This window comes from Coregonus clupeaformis, unplaced genomic scaffold (assembly GCF_020615455.1).
Source record: "Coregonus clupeaformis isolate EN_2021a unplaced genomic scaffold, ASM2061545v1 scaf0776, whole genome shotgun sequence".
In the NCBI taxonomy this organism is placed as follows: domain Eukaryota; kingdom Metazoa; phylum Chordata; class Actinopteri; order Salmoniformes; family Salmonidae; genus Coregonus; species Coregonus clupeaformis.
Window position 1 is genome coordinate 190,501 of NW_025534231.1, and position 24,188 is coordinate 214,688.

The window sequence follows — 24,188 nt, forward strand, 5'->3', positions numbered from 1 at the left end:
AGAGTACCTTCTTCCATATGTTTGGGGAGTCTCCCACATGCCTTTTGGCCAACACCAAACGTGTTTGCTTATTTTTTTCTTGAAGCAATGGCTTTTTTCTGGCCACTCTTCCGTAAAGCCCAGCTCTGTGGAGTGTACGGCTTAAAGTGGTCCTATGGACAGATACTCCAATCTCCGCTGTGGAGCTTTGCAGCTCCTTCAGGGTTGTCTTTGTTGCCTCTCTGATTAATGCCCTCCTTGCCTGGTCCGTGAGTTTTGGTGGGTGGTCCTCTCTTGGCAGGTTTGTTGTGGTGCCATATCCTTTAAAAATTTTTATAATGGATTTAATGGTGCTCCGTGGGATGCTCAAAGTTTCAGATATTTTTTCCCTGTATTTAGCGCCATCCATCATTCCTTCAATTCTGACCAGTTTCCCAGTCCCTGCCAATGGAAAAACATCCCCACAGCATGATGCTGCCACCACCACCATGCTTCACTGTGGGGAGGGTGTTCTCAGGGTGTTGAGAGGTGTTGGGTTTGCGCCAGACATAGCGTTTTCCTTGATGACCAAAAAGCTCAATTTTAGTCTAATCTGACCAGAGTACCTTCTTCCATATGTTTGGGGAGTCTCCCACATGCCTTTTGGCCAACACCAAACGTGTTTGCTTATTTTTTTCTTGAAGCAATGGCTTTTTTCTGGCCACTCTTCCGTAAAGCCCAGCTCTGTGGAGTGTACGGCTTAAAGTGGTCCTATGGACAGATACTCCAATCTCCACTGTGGAGCTTTGCAGCTCCTTCAGGGTTGTCTTTGTTGCCTCTGATTAATGCCCTCCTTGACTGGTCCGTGAGTTTTGGTGGGTGGTCCTCTCTTGGCAGGTTTGTTGTGGTGCCATATCCTTTAAAACATTTTATAATGGATTTAATGGTGCTCCGTGGGATGTTCAAAGTTTCAGATATTTTTTTATAACCCAACCCTGATCTGTACTTCTTCACAACTTTGTCCCTGACCTGTTTGGAGAGCTCCTTGGTCTTCATGGTGCCGCTTGCTTGGTGGTGCCCCTTGCTTAGTGGTGTTGCAGACTCTGGGGCCTTTCAGAACAGGTGTATATATACTGAGATCATGTGACACTTAGATTGCACACAGGTGGACTTTATTTAACTAATTATGTGACTTCTGAAGTCAATTGGTTGCACCAGATCTTATTTAGGGGCTTCATAGCAAAGGGGGTGAATACATATGCACGCACCACTTTTCCGTCATTTATTTTTTAGAATTATTTGAAACAAGTTATATCATCAATTTGGACTATTTTGTGTATGTCCATTACATGAAATCCAAATAAAAATACATTTAAATTACGGGTTGTAATACAACAACATAGGAAAAACGCCAAGGGGGATGAATACTTTTGCAAGACACTGTACGGTGTATGTGTCATACTCACAAACACATGGAAGGGCAGGTTGTGGCAGACGGTCTCTCCTGTGTGAACTCTGACCCCCAGCTGTGTCTGTCTCTGGTTGCTGTCGTCAAACAATGCCCTCGCTGTCAACTTTCTGTCATCCAACATGGCCACCACCGACAGCTCTGAGGAGGAGGGAGGAGGGAGGAGGGGATGTTAGTGTTGATAACAAATCTATCAAATCTAACAGGCAGACTCCCTCCCTCTCCCTCCCCATCCTCTCTCCTTCCACCCACCCGCCCACCCTCCCCCTCCTCTCTCACTCTCCTTCCCCCCTCCCTCCCCCTCACTCTCTCCAGTCCCCTTCCCTCCCTGTCCCCTCCCTTTCTCCCCTCCCTCCCCCTCCCTTACCGAAGCTGTTGCTGTGAGTTCCAGGGGAGTGGGACAGAGCCAGGAAGCAGGCTGTAGCGTTGAGACAGGCAGACTCCCTCCCTCCTCTCTGACACGTCTTCTGGATGATGTTGATGGAGTGGGGCTGGAAGGACAGACTCATGTTGATCTGTACTATACTACGAGAACTGGGGAGAGGGGAGAGGGGAGAGGGGAGAGGGGAGAGGGGAGGGAGAATTGATCATTCAATGATGACGATCATCATCACGTTTTCTTTAAATACTCCACAGCCAAGTCTGACAATATACCCCTCCTCTTCATCCCTCCCTTCCTCTTCATCCCTCCCCTCCTCTTCATCCATCCCCTCCTCTTCATCCCTCCCCTCCCCTCCCCTCCCCTCCTCTTCATCCCTCCCCTCCCCTCCTCTTCATCCCTCCCCTCCTCTTCATCCCTCCCCTCCTCTTCATCCCTCCCCTCTTCTTCATCCCTCCCCTCCCCTCCTCCCTCCTTCCTTACCTGAGTAGTACAGCGCTGCCCTGGGCCCCCACAGCCAGGTCTAACAGACCATCTCCATCCAGGTCCAGTCTGGCACTCACACTGCGCCCAAAATACTGCAGAGAGGGGGACAAGGACGACCCTGCGATACGCTACAGGGAGAAGAAGAGGCGAGCAAGGAGGTGGCGAGAAGAGGGTGGAGAAGTGGTGGAGAGAGGTACATTGAAATACTATAGCTAGGAATGACATCACTTTAAACACAAATCTTCACTTTTCTTTTCATAGAGATGGACTCTACCTATACTTCTGGTGACACTTCTTTCTCTACCTATTTGTAGTTATGGATGATTATATACTACCTGTTTGTAGTTATGGATGATGTGTATATCTCCCTGTTTGTAATTATGGATGATGTGTATATCTCCCTGTTTGTAATTATGGATGATGTGTATATCTCCCTGTTTGTAATTATGGATGATGTGTATATCTCCCTGTTTGTAGTTATGGATGATGTGTATATCTCCCTATTTGTAATTATGGATGATGTGTATATCTCCCTGTTTGTAATTATGGATGATGTGTATATCTCCCTGTTTGTAGTTATGGATGGTGTGTATATCTCCCTGTTTGTAGTTATGGATGATGTGTATATCTCCCTGTTTGTAATTATGGATGATGTGTATATCTCCCTGTTTGTAGTTATGGATGATGTGTATATCTCCCTGTTTGTAGTTATGGATGATGTGTATATCTATCTGTTTGTAGTTATGGATGATGTGTATATCTACCTGTTTGTAGTTATGGATGATGTGTATATCTACCTGTTTGTAGTTATGGATGATGTGTATATCTATCTGTTTGTAGTTATGGATGATGTGTATATCTATCTGTTTGTAGTTATGGATGATGTGTATATCTCCCTGTTTGTAGTTATGGATGATGTGTATATCTCCCTGTTTGTAGTTATGGATGATGTGTATATGTACCTGTTTGTAGTTATGGATGATGTGTATATCTACCTGTTTGTAGTTATGGATGATGTGTATATCTATCTGTTTGTAGTTATGGATGATGTGTATATCTCCCTGTTTGTAGTTATGGATTATGTGTATATCTATCTGTTTGTAGTTATGGATGATGTGTATATCTATCTGTTTGTAGTTATGGATGATGTGTATATCTCCCTCTTTGTAGTTATGGATGATGTGTATATCTCCCTGTTTGTAGTTATGGATGATGTGTATATCTACCTGTTTGTAGTTATGGATGATGTGTTTATCTCCCTGTTTGTAGTTATGGATGATGTGTATATCTACCTGTTTGTAGTTATGGATGATGTGTATGCCCTGGCCGTGGTATATGTATATGGCCCCAATGTGTCCGTCCTCCAGGGGTGCCCCCACCAGCAGGTCAGTGTACCCGTCATGGTTGAGGTCTGGGACGGAGGCCAGGGCGTAGCCAAACCTAGCATCCTGGGACCTATCCTCTGCCTTCAGAGTACCGTTAGACACAAACACCTCATCCTGAGAGAGAGACACAGAGAGAGAGAGAGAGAGACACAGAGAGAGAGAGAGAGACAGCAAGAGGGAGGAGAGAGTTATAAATGGAGAGAGACAGAGAGAGGCAGAGTAGAGAGAGAGAGAAAGAGAGACAGAGAGTCAGTCAGCACCTCCCAGCCATTCCTCTTCTTCCCTCCTAATATCCCTCATCCCCTTTCCCCTCCCTTAACTTTATCTCCCACCTTCGCCCACCTCTCACCCCCCTCTTTCTGACACAAGCCCAGTCCTCCCCCTCTACTCCCCCCTGTCTCACCCCACTGAGGGAGTAGATGTAGACTCTGCCCGCCTCCTTGTTGCCAGGGCCCAGGTACATGGGTGCTGCCACCAGCAGAACATCAGTAATGCCATCCTGGTCCACGTCCAACCCACACACCTCACTGCCATAGTACGACCCAATCTACACAGAGAGAGAGAGAGAGAGAGAGAGAGAAAGACAGAGAGAGAGAGAGAGAGAGAGAGAGAGAGAGAGAGAGAGAGAGAGAGGAGGTTGAGGGGTGAGTGAGAGTTTGATTGAAAGATACATCCAATGAGGTATATATATACACACACACACACACACACACACACACTAGCTACCTGTTCTCCATTGAGGGCCTGTGCGATGTTGACATCTCCATCGTTGCTCAGTTCAAACAGAATTACCTTTCCTTTGTGTTTGAACCTGGGAGCTCCAGCCACATACAGCCTCCTCCAGTCACCCACTATCACTGACGACACTGTGTAGCCTAAACATACACACACACACACACACACACATACTTTATTTAGATCCACAAATGACATTACATTCGCATAGGATTCAAATATCTCACAGGTCATAGAGATGCCTGGAGACACATTTGGTATGATTTTTTTTGGAGGGGTGTAAAGCCGTGATAAGTTTAGTAGTATTACATGTAAAACCGTGTAAAGTTTAGTAGTATTACGTGTAAAACAGTGATATGTTTAGTAGTATTACGTGTAAAACAGTGATACGTTTAGTAGTATTACGTGTAAAACAGTGATAAGTTTAGTAGTATTACGTGTAAAACAGTGAAGTTTAGTAGTATTACGTGTAATACTGTGATACGTTTAGTAGTATTACGTGTGAAACAGTGATCTGTTTAGTAGTATTACGTGTAAAACAGTGATACGTTTAGTAGTATTACGTGTAAAACAGTGATAGTTTAGTAGTATTACGTGTAAAACAGTGATACGTTTAGTAGTATTACGTGTAAAACAGTGATACGTTTAGTAGTATTACGTGTAAAACAGTGATAAGTTTAGTAGTATTACGTGTGAAACAGTGATCTGTTTAGTAGTATTACGTGTGAAACAGTGATCTGTTTAGTAGTATTACGTCTAAAACAGTGATACGTTTAGTAGTATTACGTGTAAAACAGTGATAGTTTAGTAGTATTACGTGTAAAACAGTGTAAAGTTTGGTAGTATTACATGTAAAACAGTGATACTTTAGTAGTATTACGTGTAAAACAGTGATACGTTTAGTAGTATTACGTGTGAAACAGTGATCTGTTTAGTAGTATTACGTGTAAAACAGTGATAAGTTTAGTAGTATTACGTGTGAAACAGTGATCTGTTTAGTAGTATTATGTCTAAAACAGTGATAAGTTTAGTAGTATTACGTGTAAAACAGTGATACGTTTAGTAGTATTACGTGTAAAACAGTGTAAAGTTTGGTAGTATTACATGTAAAACAGTGATACTTTAGTAGTATTACGTGTAAAACAGTGTAATGTAAAGTGTACATAGTGTAAAGTAAGTAAATAAAGTCACCCAGATAGGCAGCATGGTTCTTGAGCTCCTGGGGGAACTCTGACTCAAAGGCCTCTCTGGTGGGCATGATACGCCCCTCAGTGCCCTCCTTCAGCACCCCTCCATCCCAGTCATACGCCCCCACCATCCCAAACAGGATCCCATCCTGGAACACACATGCATGGGAGAGGGGGGAGGGGTGGATAAACATACAGTACAATGAAAGATCAGAAATTCAAATCAAGTGTACATGAAACGCACAAGCTTGCATGCTTGCACACGCACGCATACACACAAACGGTGGACTCACATCGAGAACGTGTGTGGAGAAACCGATCTGGGACATCTCAAGCTCGAAGGAGCTCTCATTGTACCCCAGCGTCCCTGTGACGAAACAGAAACATCAAAACAACGTTTGACAAACCTTTCTAGTGCCTTTTCTGTAGTATCCAACACAAAAATAAAGTTGAGCAGACCTCTCTGTCGCCAAGCTACTACTTTGTGTCATGTCATTCAAAAATTATTTTATTAGTGCAGTCATGAGTCTCACCCTCTCATGTTTCTGTGCCCAACCACATATCTGTGTGGTGTTTGGGGTTCAGTGACTGAGTGAGGGGCTATTGGGACCTCTGATGAGGTGAAAGCGGAACAGGCTTACCCTAACCCTAACTCTCAGAGGAAGTTTAGTTTAATGTTTGGTTAATGTTTGTTCTGCCAGTGCCAGGTAGCTGACACATGAATACTGTGATGGGACTAAATGTGGCATCCTGTTCTGCCCACTCTCACACATGAACACACACTCCTCAATTCAAATACTGTTCTTTTGTATTTGTATCCCCCTTCCATCTTTTCTCCATACATTCCCTCCCTTCCTTCCTTCATCTCCCCAATCTCCCACTATCTAGATGCCACAGGTTAGTGCCCTCTCTCTCCCTCCTCACTCAATAACCCAGGTGGTATACAGAATCTACCTCCATCATCCTCCTCTCATTTCCTCCTCTCCCTTCCTCCCTTGCTCCCTACAGACTTCAGGGTGGCATAATTTCTCAGTCTTCCTCCCTCATTCCTGTAAGTGTTGTGATAGCTGCTCCCACCCATCTTTCCTTTTAAAGGTAGTGGCATCTATCCATCCCTTCCTCTTTCATTCCATTTAGGATTGAATGTGGCACCATTCCCTCATTTTTTCCCTCTTTCTCATAAGAAAGAGAGTAAGAGAGTAGCATCTCTCTTTCTTCTAACTTTCTCCCTGCCTAAATAAGAAAGCAGGGACTCCCTGTCTCCAGGACACACACACCCTTACCCCTCCTTTCTCTTTCCCTCACTTTCACCTCCCTCCTACCTCCCTCCTCTCCTCTCCCTCTCTCCCCCTTACTCTCCCTCGCGCTGTCTCACCCTCCAGAGTGAAGATGCGGTCTCCTAGTGCATCTACGATGTCGTTGAGCGCCGCCTCGTCAGTCACGTTGAAGAAGTATTTGTCGTCAGGGTCGCTGGCGATGTACTTGATCTCACTGATGAACGTCTCTGGGTCCTGCTGCCTGCGGATGTAGTGACCCAATACCTGGAGTGAAAGAGAAAGGGATGAGGAAAGAGAGGGGGGGGAGATAAAGGGAGAGGGAAAGAGAGAGGGGGAAGAGAGAAAGAAAGGGGTAAAGGGAAGGGTAGAAAAACAAAAGAGAGAGAAAGAGATACAGAGAGAGGGAGATGGGTGAAGGGGATGGAGAGAGAAAGAGATACAGAGAGAGGGAGGTGGGTGAGGGGGATGGAGAGAGAAAGAGATACAGAGAGAGGGAGGTGGGGTGAGGGGATGGAGAGAGAGAAAGAGATACAGAGAGAGGGGGGTGAGTGAGGGGGATGGAGAGAGAAAGAGATACAGAGAGAGGGAGGTGGGTGAGGGGGATGGAGAGAGAAAGAGATACAGAGAGAGGGGGGTGGGTGAGGGGAATGGAGAGAGAAAGAGATACAGAGAGAGGGGGGTGAGTGAGGGGGATGGAGAGAGAAAGAGATACGAGAGAGGGGGTGGGTGAGGGGGATGGAGAGAGAAAGAGATACAGAGAGAGGGAGGTGGGTGAGGGGGATGGAGAGAGAAAGAGATACAGAGAGAGGGAGGTGGGTGAGGGGATGGAGAGAGAAAGAGATACAGTGAGAGGGAGGTGGGTGAGGGGATGGAGAGAGAAAGAGATACAGAGAGAGGGAGGTGGGTGAGGGGATGGAGAGAGAAAGAGATACAGAGAGAGGGAGGTGGGTGAGGGGGATGGAGAGAGAAAGAGATACAGAGAGGGGGGTGAGTGAGGGGGGATGGAGAGAGAAAGAGATACAGAGAGAGGGAGGTGGGTGAGGGGGATGGAGAGAGAAAGAGATACAGAGAGAGGGAGGTGGGTGAGGTGGATGGAGAGAGAAAGAGATACAGAGAGAGGGAGGTGGGTGAGGGGATGGAGAGAGAAAGAGATACAGAGAGAGGGAGGTGGGTGAGGGGGATGGAGAGAGAAAGAGATACAGAGAGAGGGGGGTGAGTGAGGGGGATTGAGAGAGAAAGAGATACAGAGAGAGGGGGGTGAGTGAGGGGGATGGAGAGAGAAAGAGATACAGAGAGAGGGAGGTGGGTGAGGGGGATGGAGAGAGAAAGAGATACAGAGAGAGGGAGGTGGGTGAGGTGGATGGAGAGAGAAAGAGATACAGAGAGAGGGAGGTGGGTGAGGGGATGGAGAGAGAAAGAGATACAGAGAGAGGGAGGTGGGTGAGGGGATGGAGAGAGAAAGAGATACAGAGAGAGGGAGGTGGGTGAGGGGGATGGAGAGAGAAAGAGATACAGAGAGAGGGGGGTGAGTGAGGGGGATGGAGAGAGAAAGAGATACAGAGAGAGGGAGGTGGGTGAGGGGGATGGAGAGAGAAAGAGATACAGAGAGAGGGAGGTGGGTGAGGTGGATGGAGAGAGAAAGAGATACAGAGAGAGGGAGGTGGGTGAGGGGATGGAGAGAGAAAAGAGATACAGAGAGAGGGAGGTGGGTGAGGGGGATGGAGAGAGAAAGAGATACAGAGAGAGGGGGGTGAGTGAGGGGGATTGAGAGAGAAAGAGATACAGAGAGAGGGGGTGAGTGAGGGGATGGAGAGAGAAAGAGATACAGAGAGAGGGAGGTGGGTGAGGGGGATGGAGAGAGAAAGAGATACAGAGAGAGGGAGGTGGGTGAGGTGGATGGAGAGAGAAAGAGATACAGAGAGAGGGAGGTGGGTGAGGGGGATGGAGAGAGAAAGAGATACAGAGAGAGGGAGGTGGGTGAGGTGGATGGAGAGAGAAAGAAGGGGGTAAAAGTAAGGGACATGAAAAGGGAAAGGTAGAGCGAGAGATAACATTAACAGACAATTCTCTACGTCTTCTGCCAATAACTCCTCCCTGTTTCACAGGGAGAGAGAACATTTATATAAAAGGGAGAGATATTACTGAGTCAGGATAATCTGAGACGACAGAGAGAGAGCTTCCAACACCACCCCCATACAGTACAGTAGAGGACAAAAACGGAATCAAGGACAACCACAGAGAGACAGCCAGATGTGCAGAGTATAACCCCTTAAAAGAGAAAAAAACGGATAATGCCCGTAGGGTTCTAACTAAGGGGGTGTCTTAAAACAGATACTGTCCTTATGGTTCTAACTAAGGGGGTGTCTTAAAACAGATACTGTCCGTAGGGTTCTAACTAAGGGGGTGTCTTAAAACAGATACTGTATGTAGAGTTCTAACTAAGGGGGTGTCTTAAAACAGATACTGTACGTAGGGTTCTAACTAAGGGGGTGTCTTAAAACAGATACTGTACTTAGGGTTCTAACTAAGGGGGTGTCTTAAAACAGATACTGTCTGTAGGGTTCTAACTAAGGGGGTGTCTTAAAACAGATACTGTATGTAGAGTTCTAACTAAGGGGGTGTCTTAAAACAGATACTGTACGTAGGGTTCTAACTAAGGGGGTGTCTTAAAACAGATACTGTATGTAGAGTTCTAACTAAGGGGGTGTCTTAAAACAGATACTGTACTTAGGGTTCTAACTAAGGGGGTGTCTTAAAACAGATACTGTACGTAGAGTTCTAACTAAGGGGGTGTCTTAAAACAGATACTGTATGTAGAGTTCTAACTAAGGGGGTGTCTTAAAACAGATACTGTACTTAGGGTTATAACTAAGGGGGTGTCTTAAAACAGATACTGTACTTAGGGTTCTAACTAAGGGGGTGTCTTAAAACAGATACTGTACTTAGGGTTCTAACTAAGGGGGTGTCTTAAAACAGATACTGTCCTTATGGTTCTAACTAAGGGGGTGTCTTAAAACAGATACTGTCCGTAGGGTTCTAACTAAGGGGGTGTCTTAAAACAGATACTGTATGTAGAGTTCTAACTAAGGGGGTGTCTTAAAACAGATACTGTACGTAGGGTTCTAACTAAGGGGGTGTCTTAAAACAGATACTGTACTTAGGGTTCTAACTAAGGGGGTGTCTTAAAACAGATACTGTCTGTAGGGTTCTAACTAAGGGGGTGTCTTAAAACAGATACTGTATGTAGAGTTCTAACTAAGGGGGTGTCTTAAAACAGATACTGTACGTAGGGTTCTAACTAAGGGGGTGTCTTAAAACAGATACTGTATGTAGAGTTCTAACTAAGGGGGTGTCTTAAAACAGATACTGTACTTAGGGTTCTAACTAAGGGGGTGTCTTAAAACAGATACTGTACGTAGAGTTCTAACTAAGGGGGTGTCTTAAAACAGATACTGTATGTAGAGTTCTAACTAAGGGGGTGTCTTAAAACAGATACTGTACTTAGGGTTATAACTAAGGGGGTGTCTTAAAACAGATACTGTACTTAGGGTTCTAACTAAGGGGGTGTCTTAAAACAGATACTGTACTTAGGGTTCTAACTAAGGGGGTGTCTTAAAACAGATACTGTATGTAGGGTTCTAACTAAGGGGGTGTCTTAAAACAGATACTGTATGTAGGGTTCTAACTAAGGGGGTGTCTAAAAACGGAGTCAGCTAAAATGTTTGGGAAATACTGCTCTAGCAAACCGTGAGAGTAAAGAATTGGTCCAGACAGGGGGGAGAGCGATAACTGGTGTGGTAGGGCTCTCTAGTGTGAGGAGGCTATAGTATCGCCTACAGCTTGCAGTCTGCAGTTCAGAATAGCCTAAACACTTCAGTAAGGAGCAAATTCCTCCCCAGAAACCCAATCCCAAGAATCCTTCCCTGTCACTCTGGCTGCCAACCTAACTAAGGAAATTCTCTGTTTTCAAAGGGGACGGAGGGAGGGAGGGAAGGAAGGAGGGAGGGATGGAGGGAGGGAGAGAGGGATGGACGGAGGGAGGGAAGGAGGGAGAGAGGGATGGAGGGAGGGTGTAATGTGAAGAAAGCCTACATTATAAATGTACACATGAAGATCTTATAGAAGCAGAGAAATTCCGTTGGTCTTGCCAGCTGCTGCTGGTTTGTCCTCAGATTCACGAACGGAGAGAGAGGGATAGAAATACAGATGGCGGGAGGTAGCTTGTTAAGTATTGAAGATATACAGTGAAGTTATAGCTACTGCACATGTATACACACACATGCACAGGCACACAAACAAACTCGCAAACAGACAAACACACACCCTGTAACCCCTCCCCGTTGACTGTAAATTCTGTGTGAGTCGGCAGGCAGGCAGGCTGATGTATAAAACACGACTCAGGCTGTTATTTTAGAGAGCTTGTTGCTCTGCTCTCCCCAAAGGGCTGTTTTCTGTCCTACACACACTGGCAGCAGGACAGAGAGCAACAACATCAAAACATTGCAGTCTTCACAGTGAAACCACTTTTCTGCACCAAGACTCCCTGGAGATTTTCTCTCTCTCTCTCTCTCTCTCTCTCTCTCTCTCTCTCTCTCTCTCTCTCTCTCTCTCTCTCTCTCTCTCTCTCTCTCTCTCTCTCTCTCTCTCTCTCTCTCTCTCTCTCTCTCTCTCTCTCTCTCTCTCTCTCTCTCTCTCTCTCTCAAGGTGGCTCAGGACGTGTTGCTGTATAGGCAACAGTATAAGGTGATCTGACCATGAACTCACTGTGACTCCTAACATCACATGGGTCAGTAAATTCATAAATATCTGTGTCTGGCTACCTACAGAGCAGTCAAATCAACCCAACACACTACTTAACCCCACAAGGATCTAGACTCTTTAGTCTTGTTCAAGTTATCATTCATCGAACAGGCTTTAATGGGTGAAAACAAAAATACAGGAACTCTTGCTTTCCCCTGTCCAGTTATGCCAGATCAAACAAGCCACCCCATTGTCCCAATGTTTCTACTGTGGTTCCTCTGGTGACAGTGGCTCTGCAGGTCCCAGTGTTTGTACTGTGGTTCCTCTGGTGACAGTGGCTCTGCAGGTCCCAGTGTTTATATTGTGGTTCCTCTGGTGACAGTGGCTCTGCAGGTCCCAGTGTTTCTACTGTGGGCTGGGGAGGAGTCTCAGACTACCCTGCCACTGGAGTCTGTTCTACCACACCACCAGAGACACTGACGGTGTGTGTTCATGTGTGCATGTGTGTATATGTGTGTGTGTGTGCATGTGTGTGTGTGTGTGTGTGTTAGGGGGGTTAGGGTGGGGCAGGAAGGCATAGCTGTTGTTACCCACTGGGGTATTTTAAGGAGCCAGATGGGTTCAGTTAGTGATTTGCTGGGGCTATTTTAAAGACCACAGGCATTATTTCAGGCCAGTTTGAGGCTGAATGGGAAGGATGGCTATCTCTCACGTTATGGAGAGTATGTGAGGTGATATGGTGGAAAAGCTGTATCAATACAGCGGTTTCAGGAGTGGGGTTGGTTGGTGAGACTGTCTACCATATTGGTTAGCGGGTTTGTGGTGTAACAGGCATGCTGCATTCATGTGCTCCATGAAACAGTGTGTGTGTGTGTGTGCGTGTATGTGTGCGTCTCTGTGTGTGTGTGTGTACTCACAGCGATGGCGTATCTGGTGATGTTTCTCTTCTCACACTCCTCCAGAGCATCTGGTAGCTCCTCCCCATCATGTGACTCTCCGTCCGTCACCACGATCATGACCTTGGTGGCCCCCTCCCTCGCCCCCCGCTCAGGGCTGAACGCCTCCGTACTGGAGAAAGAGAGATATAAAGACATTTCATTAGGTAAATATCATAGTGCTTATGTCAGCACGGTCAAACAGCAAGACCAAAACTGCTTACATGTACATTCCCTTTCCACTGCCCTGAACCAAACCACAATCAAATACAAATATTGTTCAAGAGTTCAATCCAAAACACCATCATCATCCACAGTACGTAAAACGCTTGACAGACCTCAACTACTACAGAGAGAGAGAGGGAGAGAGGAAGGAGAAAGAGAGATGGTGTGAGAAAAGATAAAGAGAGGTGAGGAAGGAGGGAGGAGAGGGAAGAGAGGTGAGGAAGGAGGGAGGAGAGGGAAGAGAGGTGAGGAAGGAGGGAGGAGAGGGAAGAGAGGTGAGGAAGGAGGGAGGAGAGGGAAGAGAGGTGAGGAAGGAGGGAGGAGAGGGAAGAGAGGGAGGAAGGAGGGAGGAGGAGAGGAGAGGGAGAGGAGGAGGGAGGAGAGGGAAGAGAGGTGAGGGAGGAGGGAGGAGAGGGGAGAGAGGTGAGGAAGGAGGGAGGAGAGGGGAGAGAGGTGAGGAAGGAGGGAGGAGAGGAAAGAGAGGTGAGGAAGGAGGGAGGAGAGGGGAGAGAGGTGAGGAAGGAGGGAGGAGAGGGGAGAGAGGTGAGGAAGGAGGAAGGAGAGGGAAGAGAGGTGAGGAAGGAGGGAGGAGAGGGAAGAGAAGTGAGGGAGGAGAGGGAGAGAGGTGAGGAAGGAGGGAGGAGAGGGGAGAGAGGTGAGGAAGGAGGGAGGAGAGGGGAGAGAGGTGAGGAAGGAGGGAGGAGAGGGAAGAGAGGTGAGGAAGTAGGGAGGAGAGGGGAGAGAGGTGAGGAAGGAGGAGAGGGGAGGGAGGAGAGGGAAGAGAGGTGAGGAAGGAGGGAGGAGAGGGAAGAGAGGTGAGGAAGGAGGGAGGAGAGGGGAGAGAGGTGAGGAAGGAGGGAGGAGAGGGAAGAGAAAAAGAAAAAGAGAGATGAGAGAACAAGTGAGTGAGCAGGAAAGACAGAACAGAGAACGAGAGGAACACAGGAATGTGGGTACAAAAGGAAGACAGAAAGGTAGAGGAGAGAAACAGAGAGAGGGAGATGGAGGATAGAGGAGAGAAAGAGAGGGAGGGAGAGTGAGGCTAGAAGAGAGAAAGAGAGAGGGGGAAGATTAGGGTGGCTGGAGTTCACAGGAGGTTGGTCTCACCTTAATTGGGGAGGACGAGCTCGTGGTAATGGCTGGACGGGCTCGTAGTAATCAGTGGAATGGTATCAAATACATCCATGTGTTTAATGCCATTCCATTTACTCTGTTACAGCCATTATTATGAGCTGTCCTCCCCTCAGCAGCCTCCACTGGTGGAGTTAGTATACACAGAGTTTCCCTACATCTAAAATAAACAGCCGCTAGAAGAAGATAATATATAATTTAGAGTGCGCCTCAGAGTTAAATAACACAGTTGGGAAAAACAGAAATTGGTTGTGAGAGGGAGAGTGACAAAGTGTGTGTGTGTGTGTGTGTGTGTGTGTGTGTGTGTGTGTGTGTGTGTGTGTGTGTGTGTGTGTGTGTGTGTGTGTGTGTGTGTGTGAGCGCTTCCAAGAACTGTTTGTGAAAAACAGGGAGATTGGGTACGATACAGATAGTGACACAGAACCTGAACAATCCCCTAAAATGACTAATAAACCATAGGAGTAATCAGGCCAGACTTGACGATATATGAGCCAGACAGACAGACAGTCAGACAGACAGACAGACTAGTCAGACAGTCAGACAGTCAGACTAGTCAGACAGACTAGTCAGTCAGACAGACTAGGCAGACAGTCAGACAGTCAGACAGACTAGTCAGACAGACAGACTAGTAAGACAGTCAGACAGACTAGTCAAACAGTCAGACAGACTAGTCAGTCAGACAGTCAGTCAGACAGTCAGTCAGTCAAACAGTGAGACAGTCAGTCAGACAGTCAGTCAGATAGACAGTCAGACAGTCAGACAGTCAGTGAGTAAGATAGTCAGTCAGTCAGACTAGTCAGACAGTCAGTCAGTGAGATAGTCAGTCAGACAGACAGACAGTCAGTCAGTCAGTCAGTCAGTCAGTCAGACTAGAAAAAGAAAAGGAAAGCCGCACACTCTAGTAGCTCAGATGCAATAATTTAATAACCTAATAACCAACGTTTCGACAGACAAGCTGTCTTCATCAGGGTATAATGACAAACACTGCGGGTCACTAGTTTATATAGTGTCAAAGGACACACGCAGGTGTCTGTAATCATGGCCGGGTGTGGCCTAGTATCATTGGTTAATTCACAGATAAACAGAACATACAAAAAACATGGATAGCATACGATCATAGATACAACTTGGCTACATAGGCCTACAAACATTTACAATGAATAGCAAAATCACAATAATCACAAGAATGGCTTCAAATCAAAGTCTAAGTTGAGACCGAAGGGAGCAAGGGTCTTTAAATTAAAGATCCAGGCAGCCTCTCGTTTTAACAATAAGTTGTCGAGGTCACCCTCTCTCCTAGGGAGGGTGACATGTTCAATGCCGATATAAGGTAGGGACGAAATTGAGTGGTTCGCTTCCAAAAAGTGGGCAGCGACTGGGTATGTCGAGTTTTTGCACCTAATGGTGCTACGATGTTCCGAGATTCGTACTTTTAATTTGCGCTTTGTTTTACCCACATAATGTTTACCACAAGGACAATTTATAAGATAAATAACTGCCTTAGTGGAGCATGTAATAACATCTTTGATTGGGATCTGTTTCCCTGTTTGGGGGTGTTTAAAGGATCTACATTTGTAAGTGCCATTGCATTGACCGCAGCCGTTACACTTGTAGTTTCCATCCGGTAGAGGCTCTGATCTCTGAGGTTTCTGCCCCGCGAGAATACAACCAAGGGAGGGTCCAAAAACACATTACCAATACTGTCATCGGTTCTTAGAATGTGCCAATGTTTGTGAACGATTCCCTTAATTTGTTCAGAGCACTTTGAATAGCTTGTCGTTAAAATGCAAGAATGCTTCTTTTTGCAAGACTGTCCCTGAAAGAGGTCAAGTCTCGATTTGTTTTGAATTTTCTCAATGGCAGTATTAATCTGACCATTTTTGTACCCCCTCTCCTTGAATTTTCTTTGCGTCTCAGCCATATTTCGGTCGAAATCTGATAGTTTTTTACAAATTCTTTTGATTCGACAGAATTGGCTGTAGGGTAAACTGTTTTTCAAGGGAAGCGGGTGACAACTATCAGCCCTCAACAAACTGTTACGATCAGTAGGTTTCCTGTAAAGATCAGTGTATAGAACATTATCCTGACACAAAATCAGAAGATCAAGGAAACTGATTTGACGTGTGTCAGATTGCATAGTAAATCTCAGGTGCTCAGAACAAGAGTTAAGAAAAGCATAGAATGCCTGGAGCTGTTTTAAGTCACCCCTCCATAGAACAAAAATATCATCAATGTACCGTTTCCAAATAATAATTTTTGGCAAGAAACCATTTTTGAGAGGATTGAAAATCCTCAATGTAACCCACATACAAATTAGCATAGTTAGGAGCCATAGGGGATCCCATAGCAGTACCCTTCGTCTGAATAAAGAAATAATTTAGAAACATGAAGTAGTGTTATAATGCATGCACTGGAAGGTAGTTCATTTGGGTCACGTTGCAGAAGGCAATGTTCCATGGCTTCAATACCATAGTCAGACAGACTAGGCAGACAGTCAGACAGTCAGACAGACAGACTAGTCAGACAGACTAGTCAGACAGACAGACTAGTCAGACAGTGTCACGCCCTGACTCTGGGGACTCGTAATTGTTGAGTCAGGGTGTGTATTTTCTGTGTGGTATGTTCTATGTTGCATTTTCTATGTTTAGATCTAGATCGTGTAGATCTATGTTGGCCGGTGTGGTTCCCAATCAGAGGCAGCTGTAGCCCGTTGTCTCTGATTGGGGTCCATACTTAGGTAGCCTATTGGCACTAGTGGGTTGTGGGATCTTGTTCCGTGTGAGGTATGTTGTTTGTCTGCCTTGGACTTCACGTTTCGTTTCATTTGTTGTTTTGTCGTGGTGTTTATTCAGTATAAATAAACATGTATGCATATCACGCTGCGCCTTGGTCCGTCCCGTCTGTAAACGATCGTGACAGAAGATCCCACCAAACGAGGACCAAGCAGCGTGTTCAGGAGCAAACGCCGGGAATTCAACGGGAGGTTACATTAGTAGATGTCCTCCTCGGTTGGGGGAGAATTACGGAGGAGGAGGCCGTCCGTTACCAGAAGGCGATGAAGGAGGATGCCCAGGTAGGAGAGGAGAAACGGCGCCAACAGTGCCGACGACGGAGATCCGAGAGGCAACCCCAATAAAACATTTTGGGGGGGCACACAGTGTGGACGACGAGGCAGCAGGAGGCCATTAAAGGGCGGATCTGCAGGTTAGGAGGCCACCATGTTACGGGGGCTATTGGTTCAGAGGGAGCAGGAGTTATTCGGTCAGAGGGAGGCGCTACAGGAGGCTATAAGGGAGAAGGAAAGTGTAGAGGCACGGCGAGAGGAGCTGGTTAGGCAGCAGAAGGAGTGGGGGTTAATAAAGGAACCCAGTCCCGCTCCTCGCACCAAGCAAGTGGTGCGTGTCGCCAGTCCAGTCCGGCCCGTTCCTGCTTCCCGCACTAAGCCAGTGGTGCGTGTTCCCAGTACGGCCCGACCCGTTCCTGCCCCTCGCACCAAGCCAGTGGTGCGCGTCGCCAGTCCGGCCCGTCCTGTTCCTGCTTCCCGCACTAAGCCAGTGGTGCGTGTTCCCAGTACGGCCTGGCCTGTTCCTGCCCCTCGCACCAAGCCAGTGGTGCGCGTCGCCAGCCCGGTCCGGCCTGTTCCTGTCCCTCACACCAAGTCAGTGGTGCAAGTCGCCAGCCCGGCCCGGCCTGTTCCTGCCCCTCGCACCAAACCAGTGGTGCGCGTCGCCAGCCCGGCCCGGCCTGTCCCTGCTCCCCGCACCAGGCCAGGGGTGCGCGTCGCCAGCCCGGTCCGGCCTGTTCCTGCTCCCCGCACCAGGCCAGTGGTGCGCGTCGCCAGTCCGGTACGGCCCGTTCCTGCTCCCCGCACCAGGCCAGTGGTGCGCGTCGCCAGCCCGGCCCGGCCTGTTTCTGACCCTCGCACCAAGCAAGTGGTGCGTGTCGCCAGCCCGGTCCGGCCCATTCCTGTCCCTCGCACCAAGCCAGTGGTGCACGTCGCCAGCCCGGCCCGGCCTGTACCTGCTCCCCGCACCAGGCCAGTGGTGCGCGTCGCCAGCCCGGCCCGGCCTGTTCCTGCCCCTCGCACTAAGCCAGGGGTGCGCGTCGCCAGCCCGGTCCGGCCTGTTCCTTCCCTCGCACCAAGCCAGTGGTGCGCGTCGCCAGCCCGGCCCGGCCTGTTCCTGCCCCTCGCACCAAGCCAGTGGTGCGCGTCGCCAGCCGGGCCGGCCTGTTCCTGCTCCCGCACCAGGCCAGTGGTGCGCGTCGCCAGTCCGGTACGGCCCGTTCCTGCTCCCTGCACCAAGCCAGTGGTGCGCGTCGCCAGCCCGGTCCGGCCCGTTCCTGCCCCTCGCACCAAGACAGTGGTGCGCGTCGCCAGCCCGGCCCGGCCTGTTCCTGCTCCCCGCACCAGGACAGTGGTGCGCGTCGCCAGCCCGGCCCGGCCTGTTCCTGTCCCTTGCACCAAGCCAGTGGTGCGCATCGCCAGTGGTGCGCGTCGCCAGTCCGGTACGGCCCGTTCCTGCTCCCCGCACCAAGCCAGTGGTGCGCGTCGCCAACCCGGTCTGGCCCGTTCCTGCTCCCCGCACCAAGCCAGTGGTGCATGTGTCCAGTCCGGCACGACCCGTGCCTGTTCCACCGGTGCCTGGTCCGGCACCGGTCAGCTGCTCCACTCCGGAGCCAGAGCAGTCCGCTCCACCGGTGCCCAGTTCAGCTCCGGTCAGCTGCTCCACTCCGGAGCCAGAGTAATCCGCTTCACCGGGGCCAGTCCAGCTCCGGTCAGCGGCTCCACTCCGGAGCCAGAGCAGTCCGCTCCACCGGTGCCTGATCCAGCTCCGGTCAGCTGCTCCACTCCGGAGCCTGTGCAGTCCTCTCCACCGGTGCCCGGTCCAGCTCCGGTCAGCGGCTCCAGTCCAGACCCAGACGTCAGCCCCTCTCCAGGTTCGGGGTCTCCCACACCAGGGTCCAGACAGGGCTTGGTACTTCGTGGGAGGAAGGAGAGGGGAAGCAGCGCGCCGAGGTCCAGACCAGACCAGGGGCGCAACAGGGAGGCGGAGAGTAAGTGGTCGTCACACCCTGAGCCGGATCCGCCTCCGAGGCGGAATGCCCACCCGGCCCTTACCCTGTTATGTTTATGTTGTGCGGTCAGAGTCCGCACCTTTGGGGGGGTGGGGGGTACTGTCACGCCCTGACTCTGGGGACTCGTATTTGTTGAGTCAGGGTGTGTATTTTCTGTGTGGTATGTTCTATGTTGCATTTTCTATGTTTAGATCTAGATCGTGTAGATCTATGTTGGCCGGTGTGGTTCCCAATCAGAGGCAGCTGTAGCTCGTTGTCTCTGATTGGGGACCATACTTAGGTAGCCTATTGGCACTAGTCGGTTGTGGGATCTTGTTCCGTGTGAGGTATGTTGTTTGTCTGCCTTGGACTTCACGTTTCATTTGTTGTTTTGTCGTGGTGTTTATTCAGTATAAATAAACATGTATGCATATCACTGGCTGGCTTGGTCCGTCCCGTCTGTAAACGATCGTGACAGACAGTCAGACAGACTAGTCAAACAGTCAGACAGACTAGTCAGTCAGACAGACTAGTCAGACAGTCAGTCAGTCAAACAGTGAGACAGTCAGTCAGACAGATAGACAGTCAGTCAGACAGTTAGTCAGATAGACAGTTAGTCAGTGAGTCAGTCAGTCAGACAGACAGTCAGACTAGTCATTAAATTCAGTTGCTCATTCCCTTTTACAGTACACCACTACCACATCACTGGTGTTACCATGACACACAATCTAACCTAAACACAAAATATGTGCAGCGACAACACACACACACACACACACACACACACACACACACACACACACATGCTAGTACACATGCAAGTACACACATACACATGTACACACACAAACATATAGCCGCACCCTGTTTATCTGGTGGTGACCTGTTTTGACCACTGGACGCTTTGGGTAGTGTCTGCTAGCACTTGACACACACACACTCACACACACACGCGATGGCTAGTGCAGCCAGTGTTAGTGAACTCAGTCATTTTCAGGCGTAACTCTGGCCCAAGCTAAATATAAAGTATGTGGTGAACCGCAAGAAACGGTCTGGTTAAAAACAACCGTTTCCAGTGCACAGACTGCTAATTATCCAGCCAGCCTGAGAGACGAGAGGAGAGAGGGAGGAGAAGAGAAGAGGGGGGGTGAGGAGTAGAGAGGGAGGAGATAGCGAGGAGAGGGGAGAGAGGGAGGAGAAGAGAAGAGGGGGGGTGAGGAGTAGAGAGGGAGGAGAGAGAGAGGAAGAGAGAGAGAAAGGGTGGAGATGAGAGGGGAGAGAGGGAGGAGAAGAGAGGGGGTGAGGAGTAGAGAGGGAGGAGATAGCGAGGAGAGGGGAGAGAGGGAGGAGAAGAGAGGGGGTGAGGAGTAGAGAGGGAGGAGATAGCGAGGAGAGGGGAGAGAGGGAGGAGAAGAGAGGGGGTGAGGAGTAGAGAGGGAGGAGAGGGGAGAGAGAGAAAGGGTGGAGATGAGAGGGAAGAGAGGGGAGAGAGGGAGGAGAAGAGAGGGGGTGAATAGTAGAGAGGGAGGAGATAGCGGAGAGAGGGGAGAGAGGGAGGAGAAGAGAGGGGGTGAATAGTAGAGAGGGAGGAGATGGGGAGAGAGGGAGGAGAAGAGAAGAGGGGGGTGAGGGAGTAGAGAGGGAGGAGAGAGAGAGGGAGAGAGAGAGAAAGGGTGGAGATGAGAGAGGGAGGAGAAGAGAGGGGGTGAGGAGTAGAGAGGGAGGAGATAGCGAGGAGAGGGGAGAGAGGGAGGAGAAGAGAGGGGGGTGAGGAGTAGAGAGGGAGGAGAGAGGGAGAGAGAGAGAAAGGGTGGAGATGAGAGGGGAGAGAGGGAGGAGAAGAGAGGGGAGAGAGGGGAGAAAGGGAGGAGAAGAGAGGGGGTGAATAGTAGAGAGGGAGGAGATAGCGAGGAGAGGGGAGAGGGGAGAGAGGGAGGAGAAGAGAGGGGGTGAGGAGTAGAGAGGGAGGAGATAGAGAGGGGAGAGAGGGAGGAGAAGAGAGGGGGTGAATAGTAGAGAGGGAGGAGATAGCGAGGAGAGGGGAGAGAGGGAGGAGAAGAGAGGGAGTGAGGAGTAGAGAGGGAGGAGATAGCGAGGAGAGGGGAGAGAGGGGAGAGAGGGAGGAGAAGAGAGGGGAGAGAGTGAAGAGAGGGAGGAGAAGAGAGGGGAGAGAGGGGAGAGAGGGAGGAGAAGAGAGCACAAGAGGAGAGATGGAGGAAAGGAGGATGTAGTAGAAGAAAGGAAAAAGAGTTGGAAGAAAAAGTAACACAAGGAGAGGTTGTGAAGAGGAGAGACGACTGAAGAAAAACATTCTAGAACACTAGTGGAGCAAGAGAGAAAAACACTTAAAAACGATTTATTACAAACACGTATAAAGCAGGAATAAACCAGCAATCACTGCGCTGCAGAGTCACATGACCAATTAAGGAGAGCAGAGAGACCAGGGCCTATGGAACATACAGCGAGAAAGAGACACAGAAAAAGCAATCAATAAAAGCATAGTGTGAAATCCACCAGTAAAAAGAGGGTAAGAGCCCAGCTCTGATGTGGTTGAGAGAGCGTGTGAAAATACAGAGGGATAAAACTGGGTGAAAGAGAAAGTGAAGGAGGGGTAGAAATTCGAGAAAGAGAGAGACATATGAGAAGAACAGAATGTGGAAGGGGAGAAGAGAAGAGAGAAAGAGAGGGACATATGAGAAGAACAGAATGTGGAAGGGGAGAAGAGAGAAAGAGAGGGACATATGAGAAGAACAGAATGTGGAAGGGGAGAAGAGAGAAAGAGAGGGACATATGAGAAGAACCGAATGTGGAAGGGGAGAAGAGAGAAAGAGAGGGACATATGAGAAGAACAGAATGTGGAAGGGGAGAAGAGAGAAAGAGAGGGACATATGAGAAGAACCGAATGTGGAAGGGGAGAAGAGAGAAAGAGAGGGACATATGAGAAGAACAGAATGTGGAAGGGGAGAAGAGAGAAAGAGATGAAGAGATGAAGAGAAGAGAAAGGAGGGGGAGGAGCTAGATGAGAGAGTTGTGCTAATTGGGAGGTCTCGTAATTAGACACACTTTTATAGTCAGTAGTGTGGTCATGACACAACGTGTGTGTGTGTGGTCATGACACAACGTGTGTGTGTGTGTGGTCATGACACAGCATGTGTGTGTGTGTGTGTGTGTGTGTGTGTGTGTGTGTCACAGGGTAAAATGTGTACGGCACAGTGAGAGGCAGTAGCTGATACCCTTTTAATAGACTGCTTTACTCTCCTATATCACTCATTTAGCCTGTATGTGTCTTATACTGCTCCCAGTGTGTGTGTGTGTGTGTGTGTGTGTGTGTGTGTGTGTGTGTGTGTGTGTGTGTACTCTGCGATGGCGTATCTGGTGATGTTCCTCTTCTCACACTCCTCCAGTGTGTGTGTGTGTGTGTGTGTGTGTGTGTGTGTGTGTGTGTGTGTGTGTGTGTGTGTGTGTGTGTGTGTGTGTGACTGTGACTGTGTGCGTGTGTTTGTACAGCTGCAGTGGCTGTAGGAGCTGACCAGACTGTACTACAGTGGCCACACCTGCAGCTCTGCTGACCCAGCTAACAGCCATGTTGTTAAAACTTCCAACCCCGTCAGTCTTACTCCCCGTGCCAGCTCTGGTGTCTTTTCATCTGTGTGTGTTTGATTCGTACTAGAAGTCCAAGAAACAAAACAGCACAGACAGGCAGACAGAGACAGGCAGACAGAGACAGGCAGACTGACAGTCTGGCAGACAGACAGAGAGACAGACAGACAGACAGAGACAGACAGACAGACAGACAGACAGACAGACAGACAGACAGACAGACAGACAGACAGACAGACAGACAGACAGACAGACAGACAGACAGACAGACAGACAGACAGACATGTTTTATGACTGTTTGATCCAGCACTTATGAACAGGGGTTAATACCAATGTTCCCTCTAAGCTGCGTGCGTGCGCCCCTGGACTGCCGTGCAAGATAAATATATGCGCACGCAGAGAAGCACGAGATTGAACTTCACTCAACTTTCTAGAGTTTTCCCTGTTAGTTAACACTATAAATGTTTCCCTTTACTGTGGCATTGACAGGCACGACTCAGGCAGTACTCTACATAGACCGGTGCGCCATAACCAATCAGATCTGCAGTAGGCCTATATGCAAATAGACCATTGCCATATATGGATCTGTGCCATTCACTTTGAATTGGACAGCATCAGTGGTCGTGAGTAGATGCGCTTGTTTTGAGATCAAAGCGAAAGCTACATGTAGGGATGTGTGCACATTTGTACATTTGTTCATATCCTAGTTAGTGAGTTATTAGCCCAGTTATAGAAAATGTGTAGTCAGCAATAGAGGAGTGATTGCTTTCTACAAGAGCACAAAACATGTACATTTCTAGACATCTTTGAAAAGCAGTCAGTTAAAGACCTTTTTTTGTCTTAAAGGAGCGGTGTTGTATTTTGAGACAGGCTTGAATAAGCTAAGTAGCCAATAGGCAGAGGGTAGCATAATTTGTCTGATTCTCTGTAATTATGGTATGGGAATAATAATGCATTTTATTTTGTAAAGTGGTTTCTTGCATCAAACAACACAACAACATTTTCAGTCACCTCATTGTCTGAAGGACAAGTGGATAAACAGGTTTATGTCAAGCCCTGCATGTTTTTTTCCCAAAAGTCTCATGAAATGTAGGCCTACATCGAACACCACACATTGGGTGCTACTGTAGGCTGAACGATAGAATAGCTATTTCCATGTTTTCATGGGATGGCAGGTAGCTTAGTGGTTAAGAGCGTTGTGCCAGGAACTGAAAGGTCGCTGGTTCTAATCCCGAGCCGACTAGGTGAAAAATCTGCCGATGTGCCCTTGAGCAAGGCACTTAACCCTAATTGCTCCGGATAAGAGCGTCTGCTTAAATGTAAAATGTTATGGGATGCATTTTCTCCATAATTTTTTATGGTAGGCCACTCTGGTAGGACTACATTATGATCAAATAGCCACAGTAGCCTACTTGACCACTGTTAAAATGAACTTAAAGCGTGTACAGCCTCAGTGTTCACAGTAAATGCACACCGGAAGTTGCACAGAGTTTTCACTACGTTCAAGTTTGCGCTCAGTGATGAAAAATGAGAAGGAACATTGGTTAATAGCATTAGTAAAAAAAAGGCTGTCTGTTTTCAGTAGTGGTGATGTGGATGAAAGGTAATGACAGTCTACAGGAGTGGT

At 48.4% G+C, this 24,188-nt stretch overlaps 1 protein-coding gene across 1 annotated transcript in view; it reads right to left on the reverse strand.

Annotated features, from left to right (window-relative positions):
- Positions 1-24,188, reverse strand: part of LOC121543878 (integrin alpha-10) — a 53,568-nt gene that overhangs the window by 7,143 nt on the left and 22,237 nt on the right. Inside the window, exons 8-17 of the mRNA XM_045216691.1 lie at positions 12,533-12,683; positions 6,974-7,139; positions 5,892-5,965; positions 5,603-5,747; positions 4,403-4,551; positions 4,080-4,223; positions 3,584-3,790; positions 2,289-2,419; positions 1,794-1,960; positions 1,425-1,567 (exon numbers count right to left, since the gene is read on the reverse strand). Of these exons, the coding sequence (XP_045072626.1) occupies positions 1,425-1,567; positions 1,794-1,960; positions 2,289-2,419; positions 3,584-3,790; positions 4,080-4,223; positions 4,403-4,551; positions 5,603-5,747; positions 5,892-5,965; positions 6,974-7,139; positions 12,533-12,683 (1,477 nt within the window). The remainder of the gene's footprint in view (positions 1-1,424; positions 1,568-1,793; positions 1,961-2,288; positions 2,420-3,583; positions 3,791-4,079; positions 4,224-4,402; positions 4,552-5,602; positions 5,748-5,891; positions 5,966-6,973; positions 7,140-12,532; positions 12,684-24,188) is intronic.